The sequence below is a fragment of the Arvicanthis niloticus genome, chromosome 24 (genome assembly GCF_011762505.2).
Source record: "Arvicanthis niloticus isolate mArvNil1 chromosome 24, mArvNil1.pat.X, whole genome shotgun sequence".
NCBI classification, from domain to species: domain Eukaryota; kingdom Metazoa; phylum Chordata; class Mammalia; order Rodentia; family Muridae; genus Arvicanthis; species Arvicanthis niloticus.
The window spans coordinates 11755185-11775950 of record NC_133432.1 but is presented as its reverse complement, the minus strand read 5'-3'; the positions used below and the strand labels follow the sequence as shown (position 1 = coordinate 11775950).

The 20766-nt window shown below is 49.2% G+C and overlaps 1 protein-coding gene across 7 annotated transcripts in view; it reads left to right on the top strand.

The window, feature by feature from the left end:
- Positions 1–20766, top strand: part of Rph3a (rabphilin 3A) — a 73948-nt gene that overhangs the window by 31253 nt on the left and 21929 nt on the right. For 5 of the 7 annotated variants that reach the window (XM_076922671.1, XM_076922674.1, XM_076922669.1 and 2 more), the window contains 4 exons: positions 697–708; positions 8374–8520; positions 18260–18389; positions 19813–19899. In XM_076922671.1, coding sequence (XP_076778786.1) covers positions 697–708; positions 8374–8520; positions 18260–18389; positions 19813–19899 — 376 coding nt within the window. The remainder of the gene's footprint in view (positions 1–696; positions 709–8373; positions 8521–18259; positions 18390–19812; positions 19900–20766) is intronic. The other 2 variants (XM_076922673.1, XM_076922675.1) reach the window with 1 other exon arrangement.

The following is a 20766-nucleotide window of genomic DNA, read 5'->3' as shown; positions in this document are numbered from 1 at the left end:
AGGAAGGAGGAGTGGGGAGGAGGGCTGCTTGGTGTAGGTTTGTTAGTGAATTGCCCGGCTTGGTCTCTACTTACAGATGCCATTTAGTAATTCTACCCAGAGGTGGCTGTGGTTTGGATGTGACATTTAATAAATCCAGTGTACAGAGGAGCACCTCTGTAATCCCAGCACCTGGGAAGCTGAGGCAGGGGGATTGCTGTGAAGTTAAGGGCATCTGAGGTACATTTGAAACCTTGCAAATGAATAAAATATAAATGACCAGAGAGAGAGAGAGACAGAGAGAGAGAGAGAGAGAGAGAGAGAGAGAGAGAGAGAAGAAGAAGAAGAAGAAGAAGAAGAAGAAGAAGAAGAAGAAACTGAAAGTAGGCCATCAGAATTTAAACTATGACATCATATCTGAACAATGTGGGTGTGACTGCAAGATTAAAAAAAAGATTTATTTTTAATTATGTGTGTACGTGTATGTCTCTGTATGTATATACATGTATGAGTGAAGTACCCACAGTGACCAGCAGAGGGCAGTACTTCTCGTGGAGCTGGAGCTACAGGCTGCTGTGAGCAGGCTGACAGGCGTGCTGGGAACTGAACTCTGGTCCCCTTTAAAGTACACAGCTTAACTGCTGCCTCAGGGCCCTGAGAATCCTTAGCTAACCTCTCTTATTTTCTCTCTCTCTCTCCTTGCTTGGCATGCCTCAGTGACAAGGAACAGTAAGTATTTCACACCATTTCCATTTCCCTACAAGTTGAATTTTGATTCCTGATTGTGATGAGCTGGCAAAGAAGGGGATGAGCCAATTTTACATATGTACGTAAAAAAAAAAAAATGTGTGTGTTTCCAGGGAGGAAATCCCATCTGGGTAAAAGATGGGAAAAATGAGATGTGTTCCTGAGGGAAGCCCGCGGTCGAGTCTGGGGAGTGTTTAGGAGCTTGGGTGACAGCCCTGTGTTCATCTCTTATAGGTTTGCTAGAACCTTACCTCCAGCCAGTACAATTCAGACCAAAGCTGTAGCGGTTAGGGCAGCACTGTTGGGTGGTCTAGGCCACACTTCCCAGCTGACTCTTTCTGGAGGTCACCCTGACTCCTGTATGATGCATCCTCAGCTCCCAGGGTCTGCCTTTACTCATTGCATTTGTGTGTGGAACAGATTCATAAGGATGCATGACAGATTGTTGGGCTGCCAGGCAGCTCCACCCTCAGTGACAGACACATGCAGACACTGTAGTAGGTCACTGTCACCCTTAAATGGTGAGATGCTAAGACTCACCATCACTATGACCTTATGTATCTTCTGCCTGTCCTTCCCTATCAGAGGGGGGTGGGGCCTTCAAATGTAAACTGTAAAGCACCAGCAGTTAGGTAGAAGTGTCAATTACCTAGACTTCCTGTTGGTGGCTATCCTAGGGAGGAAACAGGTGTGAGTATTTCAGGCTCAAATAATCTTTCCTTCAGGATCCTCTGAAGAATTGCTGGGCAGAGATAACAACAACCCAGGGGACCCCAGCCTTCTCTCTCTGCTCTGGGCCTCAGTTTCCCCACATGCTCAATGGGAGCATGTGGGCACTCAATGGTCTGCATAGTTGGCTGATGGGACCCTGGTCAGGCAAGCTTTGCTTTTTATAAAGCCATGGAATTGTTATTCAGACATGTCAGGGAGTGAAGCTGACAAGCTGTCAGATTAATGATGAGTGAGCTTTCCTGACTGAGGGGGACGATGGTGTGTAACCTTTCACACATGGAATCTAGACTGAAGTGCATATGCATGTGTCCTACAAAGTGGAAGGGAACCATTGGGGGTGGTGTTTAGGGATGAGTGGAGGGTGGGGGGAAGGGAGGCTGAGGGAGGACATATGCTGGGATAGCGGAAGGGAAGATGGGGTAGGGAGGGCAGCCGGAAAGAGAGTCAAGACAGTGAGGTTATAATCACTGGGAACACCACAGCAAAACCTACTGCTTTGTGTGCTAACATAACAACTTGATATGTATTTACTACATGACTGTGCATCGTGTGTATATAGGAACATATGAAGGCCAGAAAAGAAGGTGCTAGATCCCCTGAAACTAGAGGTATAGGTGGTGGTGAGCAGCCATTTGGGTGCTGGGGACTGAGCCTTGGTTTCTGCAAGAGCAGTTGGTGTTGAGTCATCTCTCCAGCCCCTTAAATAATACAAGCAAACAAAGCATAGATTGAACATCACAGGGTCATGACTCTACAGTGTCTCAAAGCTCACAGAAGCTTCCTGGCAATGAAGGTGGAAAAGGAGAGAGTGTTCTCTCTCCTTGCCCCCCTGTTTCTCCTATCCCTCCCTCCCTCTGTCCCTCCTTCCCTCTGTCCCTCCCTCCCTCCTTCTTTCTTTTCCCTTCTCTTTCTATTCTTTCCTTCTTTCCTTCCTTTATTAAAGAATTTTGTCAGTTGGTGGTGGCACATGCCTTTAATCCCAGCACTCAGGAAACAGACGGAGCAGGATCTCTGTGAGTTCAAATCCAGCCTGTTCTACAGAGTGAGTTCTAGGACAGCTAGGGCTAGAAAACTACCAAGTACCTACTGTATACTGTTGGCTATGTTAAGCACCAGAGACATATGCATAGCCCAAGTATAAGTGACGGCTACAAACAACCCATATTCAATGAATACATTCTCCCATATAAAGAACGTATAACTGTGGGACCATGAAGAATATTATGTAGTCCAGACTTGGGTCTGTGATGGGGGAGCTTTCCAGAGGAAGAGGGGTGTAAGTGGGAGGCCAGGTAAGGACTGGGCATCCTGTAAGAGAGACAAATCCAGATGGGAAGTGGCTTCAGGCAGAATAAGCATGTGAAGAAGAAGCTTAGAATTTCAGAGGCGCTCTGTGTGTGTGTGTGTGGGGGGGGCATATGGCTTGCTTTTGAGGACAGTGGTGACCATGGCATCCCTCTGCATCCGCTTTGGTGTCATCAGGGTGATGTCCATGCAGAGGATCCTTGCAGATCATGGGTGAAAATGTCTCTCAGCGCAGCCTTCCTGGTACCTTCGTTAAAATCTCCCCACTGATCTGCAAAGATACCCTTCAGACATCGGTAGTGTGGGTATCCCAGGGAAAGGAGGGAGGGAGGGAAGGAAGGAAGGACCCAGCACCCCGACAGCACTTCCATCAACCCATACCTCAAGGGAGTCATCGAGTATTAATAGAGACATCTGGCAGCCAATTGTGTGCATGACATGAATGCAGGTGGGTTGAGCTGAGGTGAGGTGTCCTCTGTGTGTTTCAGGGACAGACACGGGTGGCATTTTCAATAGGGTCACCCGTCTCCTGTTGTCTAGAGCCCCCTGCTGCAGGCTTTGGTGGCAGTGACCTTCTGCTTTCAAGGACAGATGTGGGAGGGGCTGTTTCTGCGAATTCCCCACCATACGGTCTCTGGCTTCCATCTTCAGTCCCTTCCCCCAAGTGTCCTACATCCAGGAACTGAACATGCAGTAGTGGTGATCTTTCTGTTTCCATTAGCAGTGGAGTTTTCTTTGAATAATATTTTATTCAAGAGCTAAATATTTGAGAGCACTGGGTGAAGACCTTTCATGGCCGAGAGTATTCACGGTGAACTTTATACAGCCACGACTTAAAATAACACTAATCTGTAAAGTGAGTGGGAGAGTCCCGTGGGTTCCTTGACCTTTTCTCTTTTTGCTAGTGTGTGTATCAGCTAGCTTCTGCCGTGTGACAAAACATCTTACAGCCAGCATCTTATTCAGTGTCACCATTTACAGATATCCCTGTTCTCTCTAAGCTGTAAATAACCCACTGAAACAAACACCCTATTCTCAAATTCTTGCCATTAAATCTTAAGCTGGGTTACCTGGAAACCTGCTTTCTATGAGGCTGCAGCTGGCAGGTGTGGGATGGGCCCTCCAGGGCACTCCCTGGATGGGACATGATCCTGTATGTAACTTGACCCATGGATGGCAGTGCTTCTGTCCCCAGCATTGGCTTTTAGCAAGATCTTTGATAGGGTGCTTGCCTGGCACGCAGGAGACCCTGGATTTGATGCCCCAGCACCTCATATACTGGATATGGTCGGCCACACTGTAACTCAACACTCAGGAGACGGAGGCAGGAGGATTGGGAATTCAAGGTCATCCCCACAGAAAGCCTCAGAAAGCCTCAACTACATAGAAAGTTCAAGACCATCCCCGGATGCCTGAGACCCTGTCTAGAAAGTAAGCAACAAAAACCAAAATCCTCAAACTGAGATCTTAGCAGTGGATCCTGGTTTTAAGGACACTTAACTGGAATCCTGTTGTAGAGGCCCCACTGTGTTGTCCCAAGGCCCCCATGTGCAGCTAGGCTTCACAACCCAGGGGGCCCTTCTGTCCCCAGGGAGTAAAGGGGTTTGGTTGAAAAGCCTCATTTCCCAGTGCGTGCTTTGCAAATGAAACCATGTAATCCATGGGAGGCCCATGGGCTCCCACTGAGGTTCATGAAAACATTTCCAAACACCAGCTGAGCTGTGTCAACTATGCATTCTAGAGAGGATATAGAAGGAAGATTCAGAGGGAGTGGTGGTTTCCAGCCACCTTTTGCTCCCTGCAATCTACAGAGGGAGGCTGTCTTCCTGTTTGGGTCCTGAGGGACACTGTTCATTTGTGTCTCTGAAAATCACATTTGTGCAGCAGCTTGAGGTCCTGGTTTGCACAGAGCCCAGCAGGTTGTGTGGTGGGAGGGAGGGAGGGAGGGAGGCACTGATTGAAGGTGCCTGGGACCAAGCTGAACTGTAGAACATGTCCATGGGACTCTGCACTAGGCTCCAGGTCAGGAAAGTTTCCTGTGTTCAAAGTGGAATTGCTTTGTAAAGGGAGGAAAGACACGGAGGTGGGATCGTGGAGGTTTGTATTGATTGTCAGCTTGACAGAGAAATCTAGAATCATCCTGAAGACATTCTGAGCATCCATTCCTGTGGAGAAATTTGAGATTCAGCCAATTGCCATGGGAAAGACCTGTACCAAATGTGGGCCGCCATCAACCCACATCAAAAGGGTCACATAAAAAAGGGAGAGCGTGGTCAGTGCTCATATCTATTTCCCGAGGATGCCATGTGACCCAGGATGTCACGTGACCCCCCCTTCCTCATGAATCCTTTCCTAAATGAGCCCTTTCTCAAGCTGCTTCTTGTCAACTACCACACCGATAAGAAAAGCAACTAAAACCAGGACCCCAGGAGCAATCAAGGAAGAGAGACAGTTGGAAAAAGAAAGGATTGGGCAGGTAGAGACACAGCCATCCCCACAGAAACCCACAGGCCTGAGAGATGGCTGGGCATTTCGAGAAGGGCCAGAAGCCTCTGTGTCCTTCTCAAGTAGAGGGAAGATACCTCAGGCTGGGCTCTCTTCTCTCCTCTCTCTCTCTCTCTCTCTCTCTCTCTCTCTCTCTCTCTCTCTCCTCCCTTCCCCCACTCTCAGTTCACCTCTGAGATCTTGGCACAGCCTGGAGGGACCCAAGGTTTTCTCCATTTAGGAATCTTTCCTTCGACTCTTACAAAAATTTCTAAGAAATTGGCCAATATTAGGATACCCCAGAGCCTGGGTGAGACTAAGTGAACACAGACTTTGTGTTCCCAGGATCCTAGGACCTTCTAGGACAGTTCCCCATGGTGCCTAGCTTGCGGGTGGAGCATGGCTCGCTTCAATCCAACTGTGGAGTACAAATAGAAAGAGGGTTCTGGTCAAGGTCTCTGTGTGCCTGTGTCTCAGACATTGATCTGAGTGCCAGGGCACAATAGTGATTAGGTCCCTGCAGCTTCATGGGGGCTGGGAATGAGCAGATACCAAAAGCGTTATTTAAGGATGGGTTCAACTAGAGACGAATGTGATGGAGAATTTGAGCCTGGGCAGCAGGAGATGGTGTGTTGTTGCTCCCATGTCAGCATTTGGAGGAGGGGAAAGGCTCTGGCCTGGTGGGTGGGGCCTGGTGCCTGATGGGAGGGGCTGGGCAAGGGCAAATGTCCCGAGGCAGAAACAGGCTTTGGGTGATCAAGTTGAGCAAAGAGCTCAGAGTGGCTCAGACTCAGTGGTTGGGGAGCAGGGACTGTCAGCCGTGGGTCTGGGATGAACCCAACAAAATAGGGAAGCACGCTGGTCTTTTATTATCAAGGTGAAATTCACAGACATTAAGCATCTTAAAGAGTTGGTTCTGGCTACATCTGGTGTGTTCACAAAGTGCATGACTGTCACTTATGTGTAGTTCCGAGTTTCACTGTTAATTTGGTGCCACTGTAGCTATCTCAGCTATGCTGGCACTGGATCACCTGAGGCACCTGCTCCAGGACACACCTGTGTTTCCAGATCGTATTTCCTTCCCTCCCTCACAGGACTGCCTGGAACATCTGCTTCTTTTCCGATAACTTCTCTGATCTTCAGAAATAACCCACTAAGACAAAAAATGGAGGAGCAGGAGGAGAAAGAGGAGAAAGAGGAAAGAAAGAGAGAGAGGAAGGAAGGAAGGAGGAGGAAAAGGATGAAAACTAGATTTTGCCAAGTAAAAAAATAATTGCATGGCCCCCATACCATCAGAGCTAAAGTGACCCCAAGCTGGTGGCACATGTGTTCTGAATTCCAGGGTTTTCTCAAATCTGAATTTTTGAGATAACAAGGAAAGTTTGAAAGCTGCCAGGCTGGAGTGGTAGGTGGTGGTGGTGGGGTATCTCAGCTCTGTGTCATGAAGTGCTCCCAGCAGGTCCCCCCTCCACACCACCTCATCCTCTTACCAGGAAATGGGGATGAGGGCAGGGATGTTGTGGGGACTGAATTTGGGGAGTTGGTCATGTCTGCTCTGTCTGTGTTTCTTTTTTAAAGGGGGATGAAGGAGGTTGGGTGTTGCGACCTGAGCTGCCCCACGTTGGGTGCCAAAAATGTTGAGAACTGCTCTACCCCATGTTTGGGGACCAAAAATGTCGAGGACTACTCTATCAGTGTTGGAATCTGCACTGCCAAAAGCCTTGGGGGCTAAACTGTTAGAGCCTGCATTGCCCCAAGCTGCTCCAGTCCATGGTTCGGGGTTCAGCAAGAGAGAGAGTGAGGACGGATGTGAAGAATGGAAACTAGACAGAGTGTGATTCAATCCCATTTATTCTCCAGTCTCTCTTCTTCTCTCCAAGTCCCTAGTTCTAAGTCCCTAGTTCCTAGCACCTAATCCTAGTTCCAGTTGCTAGTCTGTTTCCAAGTTCCAAGTTACCTGCCTCAAGTCTCAAGTACTCTTCCAAGTACAAGTGTCTAATCATAGTTCTCTTTCCAAGTCTCGAGTGTCTAATAATTTCTTCTGTCTGCCTCTCGCCTTTTATATGTCTTACTTCTAAGCCACGCCTTTAAGTCATACCTCAAGTCTTGTCTCTAAATCACACCTTTAAGTCTAATACACCCTGGGTGTGAGAAAATCCTGGGTATCTAAAACAAGATGTTATCAGAGTGTGCTCAGCTGTTGTAGGCTATTGTAAATAAGTCTTGTCAGGGTATATGGCTCAAGATGGCTGCAAGGATGATAGTTGCCTTCTGCTGGCTCCCCACAGCTGGGGGCATAGCTCAGCTGAGGGAGTGCTTGCCCAGCCTGTGTAAAACCTAGGGGTGGATCCTATGGCCACACAGACTGTGTGTGGTGGTGCTTCCCAGCACTTGGGAGCTGGAGGCAAGGAGAGTCAGGAGTTCACAGTCAGCCTCTGCTGCTTAACTTGTTCAAGGCCAGTCTGGCTATATGAGACACTGTCTCAGAAGGGATGGGGCAGGGGAAATGCACAGAGTAGAACCACAAGTGTTTCCAAGCCTTTAAAGGCTAGAAACCTAGTAATTTATCCTCATAAAGATGCACCTACAACCCTACTTAACAACTTGTTTAAATTTACAATGACCTTTTTCTTCCCACCGGCTGTGATGGCAGTGTCTAGCAATAACCCCTGTGCTTAGAAGGTAAATCAAGGAGAATCAGTGGTTCAAGGTCCTCCTCAGTCACATAGGGAGCTTGAGGCCAGTATGAGCTACATGTATCCCATATATTCCAATCAAAATGTCTTTGGGTCAGGCCATCCCTGGAGTCCACCTGGCCTGACTCTGTCCCCTGCCGCTGTGTGTATATATGTGTGTGAAGTGGTGGAAACATTTTTTAAGGGTCTTTCTAGAAGTATCTTGGTTTCTAACTCTTTCACATGTGTGGCCCAGGGCACTTACTGAGATGCTGGAGAGAGGAATAAAGGAATGATACATGTTGATACATTGTTCAGCTAGAGCAGCTGGGGCTCACGGGCATCCTTCAGAACCCTGCAGAAGTTCAGCCCTGGTTTTGCAGATCCCTGGGTCCCTGTCCTGACCACTAGGACTTCTGACATGCCTTATGCCTTCTCCTTTGCCTTGCAGGCTGCAGGCAGGATGGTCTGTCCATCCTGGAGCACAGACCGACAGGCAGAGGAAGCAGGAGGAACTGACAGATGAGGAGAAGGAGATTATCAACCGGGTGATTGCTCGGGCAGAGAAGATGGAGGCCATGGAACAGGAGCGCATAGGGTAGGATGGCTTCACCTCCCCCTGAAGCCATGCGGCGGTGCTGGGGTGGAAACTCTTGGTCACCCGGGACTCAGAATTCTTGTTGCATGAGGTGGCAACCTGACAGAAGATGAGGAGGATGGAGAGAAGGCAGAATGGGCTGGGTTGGGCATATTCATGTTGGGTGTGTGTGGAAGGAGGGAAGTTGTGTCTGGAGACAAGGCAGAGAGAGGCCAACCATGGAGACTGTGTTGTGGGCATGAACACTGGCCACCTTAGCAGATGAGAGCTACATGGAGAGTTCTAGAAGTATTGAGTTAGAGGGGATAGTGAACAGAAGAGACTGAATTTGGCATTCCAGGCCAAGGCTCAAGGGCGGGCCTGGGGTGGAAAAAGGGTTAATGGTTGGAAACAACAGAACAGGAGGAATGACATTTGGTACCGTACAGCACAGCACAGTGACCATGCAGACTGAGTGAAAAGAGCTGAGTGTTCCCAATGAGGAGATAGACACACCAAAGACACCTACCTGATCATGACTATATATATATATATATGTATATGTATATGTATATGTATATGTATATGTATATGTATATGTATATGTATATGTATATGTATATGTATATGTATATGATGTATACGTATACACATACATATCAAAGCAACACTGTGCTTCCTATCAATATGTGAAGCAGAATATACAGGAACACACCCTAGAGTAAGCTATTAAGCAATCATTCTCAGTGTTCCTGACACTTCGAGCCTTTAACGCAGTTCCTCATGTTGTGGTGACCCCCCAACCATAAAGTTGTTTTCATTGCTACTTCATGGCTATAATTTTTCTACAGTTATGAATCATAATGTAAATACCTGCATATTCCAATGGTCTTAGGCAACCCCTGTGAAAGTGTTGTTTGACCCTCAGAGAGGACACAGCCCACAGGTTGAGAACGGCTGCTTAGAGTTACGCTGGCAACAGGCGTAGGGCAGGCAGGTATCATGTTGTGACAGCCGAAGTAGACGCAGTGTAGGGACACACTCTCTGGGCTTAGAGAGGCTGGAGTTCATCGGTGAAACTAGAGCACAAGAATTTACCTCCCCGAGCCCAGTCTGCCTCAGAATCCTCATGTGCGAAATAGAGATGACATTCTTTGGTGAATAAATATGCACGTGATAACACACATTCAGCAAATGGTAGCCATCCGATGGACGGTTTAGGTTTTGAAACAAGAAGCTTTTCTTGTCTGCACCCGTGCTGGGATGCTCCAGTTTGGCAATCTCTGGAGTCCCAGCAGCCCCTGGCTTCCCCGGAAGGAAAGTTGAGAGGCTTCCAGGAATCCTAGACCAAATTTGGGCTGGCAAAATAAACCTTTGCTGAGCTGGAATATTTTCTCCCTGGCTTCCTGGAGTGGGGAGGGCTGCCCCGGAGGTCTAGGCAGGCCGTGTCTCCATCCCAGCAGCCAAACCTCACTGGCAGCATCTTCAGAGGCAAGCCAATGCTATTTGTGTCTCCTAAGCTTCATACCACACGGTGCCTTCATTCCTGTTCTTCCCCCACCTCCCCGGAAGAGAATCAGATGAAAGCCAGGTAGTGCATGGGGTGTGGGGACTAGTGAGACTGTAGAAGTGAGACTGTGCTCTGCTATCTGGAACTTCCATTGTGGAACCCAAAGCTCTCAGTGAGCAAGGACTCTGCCTCAGTTTCCCCAGCTGACTCTCAGGGGCCTTCCTGCTCACTCAGCTGCTGAAGTGATTGAATATGTCTGTTGAGAACCTCACCCTGCATTGTTGGCTGTGTCTCTGAGGAAAGGGGCTCTTTTTAAGTGGGTTAGAATTTCAGGTGTTCCTGTCCCTATCTGAGTCCAGATGCCTGGATTTTCTTTTCTGTTGCCCAAGTGAAGCCATCCGGGACAGTATGAGGTCACTTTGAATAACATGAAAATAATCCCCACAAGGGGCGACATTTTCTGTGTACCCACTATGTGCCAAGTCCTGCATCTTGCCTCTATCTATCTATCTATCTATCTATCTATCTATCTATCTATCTATCTATCAATAGTGTCTCATGTACCCCAGGCTAGCCTGAAGTTCACTATGTAGCAGAGGATGACCTTGAACTTCTGATTCTTTGGCTTCCACTTTCTGAGTTCTGGGTTAGAAGCATGTGTCACCACACCCAGTTTTTGCAGAGCTGGGAATGAAACTCAAGGCTTCACGCATTGTCCACAAGCTCTCTACCTATTGAGTCCCAGCCCTGAGCCCTGTGGTATAAAACTTTATTTGATTCAACCCAGTCCTGTTCCTCTCTGCCCATGGAGTGGGTGCTATTATACAGAGGAGGAAGGAAACTAAGGCTTGGAGAGACCGTCATAAATAAGTAAAGTTCTTTACATCTATACGTGCATGTGCATGCCATGGCATTTGTACAGAGGTCAGAGGACAATTCTTGGGGGTCAGTTTTCTCCTTTCACAGTGTGGCTCTGGGGATTGAACTCCAGTCATCAGTCTTGGCAGCAAGCCCCTCTTCCTGCTGAGCCAGCTTGCAAGCCCCAGCCCCAAACTTCCATTTTTAAGAGTTCAAGCTTAGCAGGTGGCCTCTCCAGCAGACTCTTTCCGGCCTTGTTAATCTGCCCCCTGTGATGCTGCCATGATCTGTGTCTGACTCTGAGTTCACAGGGAGAAAAGCATAAGGCCTCCCTTGGGGGTGGGGGTGGGGGGCTTGCTTCCTCACTGGGACTGTTTTGCTGGAATTTAGAGCGCAGGAAAGCCCTGGGCCGTGGTGCAGAGTCTGAAGCTGTCTTCTCAAGGTTCCATCACAAGAGTCTAAAGGCTCACATGCCCTCCATCCATGTCCCCCGCTCTGCTCCGCTCAGGATGTGGGGATAGAAAGTTAAAATGGCAGTGGGAAGAACCTGATCCAACTGCCTTGTTTGTACACATTCCCTCTCACGGCACAAAGCGGAGGCTCCTGGTTTGTTCTTCACTGTCTTAGGTGAAGCAGATTTGGATGAGATGGGAAACTACTAATGTTAACCAGGTTCTCCAGCTAGTCACTTCTATACAACAAAACGCCAAGGGAAAAAAAAAAAGTGGCTTAAAGCCACAAAGATGCAGTTTTCCACTGTTTATGATTCAAAGGGTTAAGACTTCAGGCACGGCTGTGTTGGGTGGTTTTTCTATTCCATGGGGCATTGGCTGACTGCTCACTTACTGAGTTCAGCTGCCAGTAGGATGGACTACACCGGAGGATCCTGTGTCTTCTTGTTTCCTGGACCCCTCAAATCCTTCCTTGTTCCGTAGCCCGCCCGGCTCCTTTACAGTAAGAAGTGCAAAAGTGGATTTCACTAAATGCCTTGGAGTGAGACCATGGTCTCTTATGGAAGGGAACGGTCCCATCTTGAGAAGAATGGCTGGCATGTGCAGGGGAAGATGATACCGCCCGCCATCTTTGGAAACTACTTGGTGGAGCTGTGCACACACAGGAACCTTAATGGAAAGCCGCGGGGCTGTCCCACGGGGATCTGAGATCAGGAATCCAGCAGCCTCAAGAAAAATCTCTCACCCCATGTGTTAGCAAACACAGCTGTGCCACATCTCCATGGAAACAGGGCTGCTGGGGGGCTTCCTCTGAGTGGCAAGGGCACACTAAGTCTAGAATGGAACACTTACCTGAAAAACAACCACCCGCACCCCCTCTCCCCTCACTCCCCGTCTGTGATAGCTGCTGCTGTCCATTAGGTTGTCCTTCTGCGTTCCTATTGTTCTTCCTCCTGCCTGGATCCCCTCCAAGGCATTTGCGCGTCTCCTGCCTGCAAAGAGGCAGCAGCTGGGTGGCCCTGCTCGAGGTCAGCTTCCTGAAACAGACGGACTCCAAAAAAGTAATTAGGCCTTGTCATTAACCTTGGCATCCCAACCGGATGATGGAGGGAGAAGCCGGAGAGATGAAGAAAGACCTGCTACTTCGGGATTCATTGTGTCCCTGTTGCTTTCCTGCTGGGGTTCACTACCCCCTCAGCTGTCTGGCACAGGATTTTTCCACAATGTATCTCCTTGGCAGGTGTCATTGGCATGGCTGGACAAGGACACCAGACAGACAGTTCAGTCTCTCCCCTTCTACACTAGCCTTTCCCTCCTTAGTCCAGAGCCCTGGCCTTCCATGGGTGTGACTCAGGGTCAGGGACACCCAGTATTCCAGACATAGTTATATACACATTCTTTTTTTTCCCCAGAAGAAGCAAATATCTATAAATGTCATCAGGTTCAGATTGACCCTGTAACCTCCTGATGTGAAAAACTGTTGAGATGTGCCTCAGTTTCCCCAAGTAGTAGACAAGTGCTTTCCAGTATTCATTCAGCCTTAGTCTGTTTAGTGGTACTATGCCTGTCACCCCAGCACTCAGGAAGCTGAGGCAGGAGGATCTCCAGTGCAAGGTCAGCCTAAGCTTAGAGTGAGGTCTGTCTTTAAAAAAAAAATAAAAGAAAGAAACAGGAAAGGAAAAATAAACCCCAAAGCTCCAGATCTGGCTCAGTAAAGTACCTGCCTTGCAAGTGTGCCGACCTAAATCCGGATCCAGGATCCATAGCTCTTGTATAAAAGCCAGCAGGAGCTGGGGAGCTGGGGAGCTGGGGAGCTGGGGACAGTAAATGGAGACAGACTGATCCCAGGAGCTCACTGGCTGGCTGGCCTAGTGGAATCTGTGAGCACCAGCCAGGTTCAGTGAGAGACTCGGTCTCAAGAATTAAGGTAGAGAGAAGCAGAGGGAAACATTGACTTTTGACCTCTACACACCTGCATGTGCGCATGCACGGACACACACACGCTTTGTGGAATCTGTTGTCAGTACAAAGCAGGTGACAGTTTTCTGAATTCCCCACTTGCCCCCTTGTCTGCCATCAAGGGAGTGTAAATCAATTCACTGTGTGAATGGTACCTGTGGGTGGGCTGTAAACTCATTGGCTAAGTCTTTTCCTGAGTTTCTTTAACCTCGAGGCATCCCATACCTCATCTGTCCAATCAGGTGGCTCCCAAGCCCCTCTCACCCCCTGCTTTTCAACCTCAATACCCACCTGCATGTGGGCCTGGGGAATTCTTTGTACTGAGGGCTGTGCTGTGCACCATACTATGTTTAAACAGCGTCTCTGGTCTCTACCTACCAGATGCCTGTAGGTAACCCCAGCAGCTATGATAACCAAATGTGTCTGCAGACACTGACCACTGTTCCCCTGGGGGCACAGTCATCCCTGGCTGAAACCATTTGCTGTGTCCCTTTGCTGATGATTCAGAAGATGTGGGTGGAGAAGTCTGATGGAATCATAGCTTTTAGGGGAATGATCAAAGACAACACTGGGTTAAATCACCCAAGCAGGGCACTCACAGCCTCGGCGGTGGCCCCCGCGCTGTAGAACACATTATTGCCATCGGCATTTTCTAGATGAGGGAACGGAAGCACAGAGAGGTTAAGCAACCTGTCCAGAGCCACACAGTTAAAAAGTGATGGAACTTGGAACAAGAGCCCAGGCTAGCCCACGTCTGTAGCCTTTTTCTCTGGTCCCACAGAGAGGTATTCCTTGCACCCTGTGCCTTGAACTCTCAGATGCTGTGCATTTCCTCTCACCCATGACATGTCCTCGGGGAGAGAAAGGCTCACTGTTGCCTACCAGCTGAGGAACCCGAAGCCACTTGCCCAGGTGCGCTCAGCCTTCCTGTGGCCACATGAGACTTTAAACTTAAGCATCTTTCACATTCTGATGCCTCCGGGGACCGAAAGTGGTGAGGGGAGTTGACAGATGGTGGCGGAACATGGAGAGACAGGCATTTGCAGGTGTCTCGGATATCTGTCTGACTGATTGCTTCACTTCTCTCTCTCAGCTCCATTTATCATGACTGAGACGGTGGAGGGGCACAGACTGAGCCACAACCCTAAGCACTGAATGACATAAAATTTCCCTCATCCGACATCCAGGCAATTGGACCAGCCACCAGTGCCACTTGCCAGTGATGGCCCTCCCCGTGCCTCCGTGTCCCCATCTGTAAAGTAGGGGTGAATATCAGAACCAAACTCACAGGTGCTCACTGCTCAAAGAAAACATGGCGGGGAGTACTTAGCACAGCACCTGAGACACTAAATACCTCAAGGTGATATGGGAGAATTGGTGAACTGCCAGGCTTGGGCCCTGAATGCCTGCTGTGCATGGGGGCCAGGCAGTTTGGCCATTTAAGGACTGGTTCTGGGAGCTTCTGCCTGGGTGCCTGGGAGTTTGGGTCTGGCTTCCACCAGAGCAGCCATTTCTTGATCATGGCAGATGGGCTAGCTCCATTTCTGACAAAATTACAACCCCAAAGCTTAATAGATTCCATGCCAATATCCCCCTCTTTGGCAATCAGGGGGAGGCAAAGAGTGAGTGGAGAGAGTCAGGAATTGATGGGGTGTGGGGAGAGGAGGTGGGAAACAGATAGATGGACAGACAGCATAACACCCCCTGTCTGTGCTGGGAATCACTGAGGGAGTGTGCAGCAGCTGTCCTGCCTGCTTGTTGGTAGGACCCCAGAGTGGAGGCATTTTCTGTGCTGGTTTAGGGAACTAGTGTACAGAAACACAGCCCCTAGGTAGGTGGGGAGGCTTCTGTCATGCTGTTCCCCCCTACAGCAGAAAGCCATCTGTCACCTCTACATTTCAGGGTCCACAGCATCACTAACTGGCATCCCGCAGAGTGGCAGGGGTGTCGCAGAGGCCAGCTTGGGCTTTTATGGGCTTCTATGTGTTTGAGATTCACAAACACACACACAGCTACTGGTTTTGGCAGGGAAGGTTGGGGCCCAGAGCCATGGTCATGTGTGTAAAGGTATGGTTTTGCATGTAGATGCTGTTCTTCTGAGTGTGCACTACATATGCCAGGGTACAAGTAGTCCTATGGACCCGTGTTCCTAACCCTTTGGCAAACCTCTGCCTCCAAAAATGTTTATATTATGATTCATAACTGTAGCAAAATTATGGTTATGAAATAGCAATAAAACAACGTTATGGTTGGGGTCACCACAACATGAGGAACTGTATTAAAGGGTTGCAGCGTTAGGAAGGTTGAGAACCACTGTCCTGTGGATGTCTGTTTAGAGCATGCCTTGAGCTCTATAGTCACCACAGCCACTCACAAAATAGAAGAATGGGTTCCCAAGCAGACAGCAGCACCCTGGTCACAGAGACACAAGGGAGAACTCGAGAGCACAGAAAGCACGAAAGTCAGCTTTCCAGGCATCGTAAAGTTAATTGGGCATGTAAAGACTTAGCTAACGAGTGACAGCTACTGACAGCGGCCAGCTAATTGGGTGTTTGAGCAGAGGATGAGTGAAAAAGAGACAGCCATAAAATCGGGCTGCCCCAGGGACCATATCAGGGACCAAGGATCAGAAGGGACATCTGGGTGTTTGGTCTCTAGGACCGAAGGTCTCTGAGTGCTACCCACATTAGGAGGTTTGGGGAGTGGCTTATGTGACCTTCCTTAGAGAAGAAGTTAGGCAGAAGGTACCAGAGGAGCCAAGGTCATTCAAGGTCGCTGAACTGGTTAGTGTTTTTGTCAACTTGACACAAGCTAGAGTCATCTGGCAGGAGGGAATCTCAGAAAATGCCTCCATCAGATTGGCTTTTAGGTAAGTGATCAATGTGGGAGAGCCCAGCCCACCACAGGTGGTGTCATTCCCTAGGCAAGTAGTCCTGGGAAGTGTAAGAAGGGTGGCTGAATGTGAACTTAGGGGGCAAGCCAGTAGGCAGTGTTCTGTGGTCTCTGCTTCAGTTCCTGCCTCCAGAGTCCTGCTTTAACTTCCCTCAGCGAACTGCAAACCAAATAAACCCTTTCTTCCCCCAAGTTGTTATTGGTCGGTCTTTATCACTGTAACAGGAAGTTAGCTCAGACAGACATTGGTACTAGACAGTGGGCTACTACCATGACGAACCTGACCATGATGTCTTGGGGAAGATCAGGGAAGGATTTTGAAGCTCGGCACTGGCAAAGCCACTCAGTGCTCAGAGCTTACAGAGCCATTGCAGCTTGGCCTAGCCAGGCTCAAAGAGACAGACAACGGGGCCTTGCTTGGAAGACTTCACAGGGGCTGCTTGCAAGCCCCTTGAAGACTCTATGAGGCTATTTCTCTGGAGTGTTTTGTGAAGGTGTGATTTCCTCTCAGCTGAAGCCAAATAACCAGACACGATTAAGAAAATACCAGCGCAGCCGAGGAAGGATTCATAATCACACCTTTTAGCCTTTTGGCTGCATAGCTAGAGCTTGAGAAACATTCTTCTCTTGTCTGATGAGAGGTGACGTGGGTTTCCCATGAGAGGTAAAACGGGGAGGAAAACCGATGTTTCCTGAGGGGACAAGGACAGTGGTGGCCGCCAGCATTTTGAGTTTTCTTTTCTCTCTGGTGCACACAACAGTATAACACCTCCAGCCTCAAGTCCACAGTCTGACTGATTCTGCACCCTGACTTGGGGCTCTTTTCCCATTTAGCATATGGAGGCGAGGGTTCACTGGAGGTTCCCCCTCACCTCTTCCTATCTGGCAGGGGGTGGAGCTGGCGTGGTCTGGGCATGGCTCGGGAGTGCAGCATCATCCTGGGTTCCATTCCTAGGACCAGAAAAATAAATTGATTCATGCATAGTCAAACATTCACAGAGCCCCAGGGGTCTCCTGTCTCTGCCTCTTCAGTAACCCCTCTGATGTGGAGTTACCAGCAGGTATCCCCACACCCAGCTTTTTATTTTTTTAAACTTGGATTATGGGAAATTAAACTCAAGTTCTCATGCTTGAAAGGAGTCCATATTTGATGGTGGTGGACAGGCTTCTAGGCAACCCCCTGGAGGCTGTGGTTCCCAGGACCTTCCAAGGGCTCTATCTCCCACTCCTCACTGTGAGCTACAAATCACAAAGGAATGGCCACAGCCAGCTCCAGTGCCCCAACCCCCATCTTCGTCTATAATAAAACAATAAGCCTTTTGGGTTTGTTTATTTGTTCAGCTTGAGACAGACTCTCTATTACCCTGACATTCAGCCTGACCCAGGACTCACAGCCATCCTCCTGCCTCCACTTCCCACATGCTGGGATTACAGATGTGAACCACCTCACCGAGCTTGACCAGTGAATCTTCGTTTGAAGAAAAGGGCATGGAGAGAACTTGAAATTGGTAGATGAAATATCTGAAAGTCCAGATGCCAAAGACCATACGGGGTTCCCAAATGTGCGATGTTTACACCAACAGCTTCGTTGTCCGGCCGGAGCCTGGGCCAGCAGCATTAAGCAGCACTGATTCAGTGCTTTCTAGAAAGTTCCACCTCAGATCCTTGTGCCAGAATCTACATTTTGGCTGGTGCCTGCAGTGAGATTACTTTGAGAGCATTTGCTTCAGATGCTGGCACTGATGGCCAAGCACACACACAGTTAGCTAGCCCTGAAGCTCTGAAGGCAGATCTCTGAAGGAAGCCATTCCACGGAAGAGGTGGGGTGAGTTAAGAAAGGCCTGAGCCTGAAGCTGGTAGCACAGAAGGCTGCTGAGGGGCCTGGACTTAGAGTGGGCTCAGATATTCTGAAAGTGCTGGTACCTGGAAACCTTCTCCAGGAGAGGTTTCCTGGTCACTGTCAGATTCTCAAGAATAGGGACTCAGAGATGGAGGGCCATTCTCTGCATGGGACAAACTGGAGGCCCCTGATCCTGAGGCAGGCGGGTGGTGGTGGTGGGAAGTCCTTACTGCCTTGTCTCTGCTCCAGGCGCCTGGTGGACCGTCTGGAGACCATGAGGAAGAATGTGGCAGGAGATGGTGTGAACCGCTGCATTCTGTGCGGGGAGCAGCTGGGCATGCTGGGCTCTGCCTGCGTCGTGTGTGAAGACTGTAAGAAGGTACCGCCACCCGGCTCCCTTCCTTTCCTGTTGGATACCTACATGGGAAAGAGGGATCGGGTGGGGGCAGGGAGATCGGACTGTGGTTCTGGGGGCCTGGGGTCTGGAGGATGGAGCTTGACTCCTGAAGGGTAACTGCAAGATGTGAATTCTGCAGGATGCTCCATCTCCCAAGGTCACCTTGGTCCTGAGTCCTCTCCTGGAAGGTCTTTATGTCTCCATAGAGCTGAGCTCTATGCAAGATGAACTCAGGAGTCAGGAGTCTGGGACATGAGGATCCTGGCTATGGGTTAGTTAGCAAGATAAGTGTGTGGACTAAAGAGCATGTTGTGTGTGTGTGCGTGTGTGTACATGTACACACACACACACGTCAACACATGAGCTCACACATGTATGTGTGTTCCCTTAACATACCTCAAGGTATAAGAGACTTAGCAAAGGCAGGCAAGATGGTTCAGCAGGTAAAGACACCTGCCCTGCAAGCCAAGTGACCAGAGCTCAACCTCAGAATCCTGGTCAAATGGAAGAGGACTCCATAGAGTTCTGACACATGCACACTCCAAAACATACAATAGTAACAAATAAATTTTACTTTTTAAAAGAAAGACTTAGCAAGCCTCTCTGCAGCCATCTTGGACTCCTTGGAGTTCAACAGCACTCTTTCAAGCAGGGAAACCCCCCTGAGCCCTTACCCTGCCCCCCTGAACTGCCTGCAAACAGCCCTTCCAGAACAACGATTCGACTATCTTTGGTCCATCTGATCCCACACAAGGGAATTCAGAGACTCACCCAGTTAGAGATACCCATCATGCCACTGGGCGTCTCCTGCTCTGCGAACCATGCAGCCTATAGGGTACAGTATTGGGGAAAGTTCATCTGAAAGATATTGTGTTACCACAGCCGTTTTGAGAGACAATTTTGTATACTCCTAGGTTTTTCTATTTGTCCTCAGCTGTTAGGAAGCTCATCCCAGAGTACATTGATCCTTTGTCGTGTCTGGTTATTATTCAGACATTGCTCATCTACTGCGGTGGGTGGACTTAGAGTCACAGCTAAACTTGTCTTGGGTCTTCTGGGAAGAGAAAGAAACCGATAAAACAGATACACTGGCTTTTCTTTTTAAAGACCGTGCCCATGGCTTCCTCTGTGGTGGCTGAGAACCCAGCCCCACAGGGCGGACTCTTTTTAGAGACTTTTCCTCCAGCACTTGGGAAAGAATCCAGTTTTTGCCATCGGCAGCAAGACCCAAAGTGAAACTTCATTCTAACGAACCTTGCTCAAGGAAATGAGAAAGGATTCAATCCTTTGCTTTCCCTAAAAGATCTTGAATTCCACTGCTACCCTTCTTCTGCCTGTCTCTAGTCCCCCAACAGCTCAAAACATGCCTCACCTAGGTGTGCTTCTGCATGTGTTTTACCCACAGAATGTCTGCACCAAGTGTGGGGTGGAGACCTCCAACAACCGGCCGCATCCGGTATGGCTCTGCAAGATTTGCATTGAGCAGAGAGAGGTGAGTGGCCAGGCCTGGGCCTGGAGGCATTGGGATGGGGTGGCACTTGGAGCCTGGGGGCTCCGCCTGGTTCTTGTGTCTTGTGGGTTTGGTGGGAAAGGAAACAGCTTTAGGGCTGGGGTGTGGTTGAGTGGGTAGCATCTTTGCCTAATACATCCTAGACCCTGGATTCTGTCTCTAACTGGGCATGGTGGTGTTCACCTGTAATTGGAGTGGTTGAGGCGAGAAGAGTAGCAGTTCAAGGTCATCCTCAAGCACATAGTGGATCTGAGGCCAGCCTGGTCCATGAGACCCTGTCTAAAAACATCAAAAGAATGAGTTCAGCTGGTGAAACAGCAGAGTGTGTTTGCATCTTCCCTCCTGTGCTTTCTCCTCTCTTCCCTTTGCTCTCTTTATCACCACTTTCTGATTCCTTCCTTCCCTACCCCTGTCCCTCACTTTCTGAGTCTTCCTCTTCTAAGTATCTCCCTTCCTCCCCACTCTCCCCCAAACCCAAATAGGTGTGTGCCCTTGTGTATGCTGGTATGTTTGCCCAGGTGTGAATCTGTGGAAACCAGAGGTCAACATCTGGTATCTGTCTTCATTGTCCCTGATTTTTGAGTCAGGGTCTCTCATTGACTGTGGAACTCAGATATTCAGCTAGGCTATCTGGCCAGCAAGCCCCCCATCTCCCAGGACTGGAGTGACAGGCACATATGCCCAGATTTGATGTGGGTGCTAGAGATTGGAGGTTTGGTTCTCAGGTTTGTACTTCACCCACTGAGCGACACCCTGGGTTCCCTGAATACCCTCCCCTCAGCTGCCTGCTGTCTTCCCCCTGTTTTTCACTCCTCACTCTCTCCCTTCTCCCATATTTCATCTCTTCAC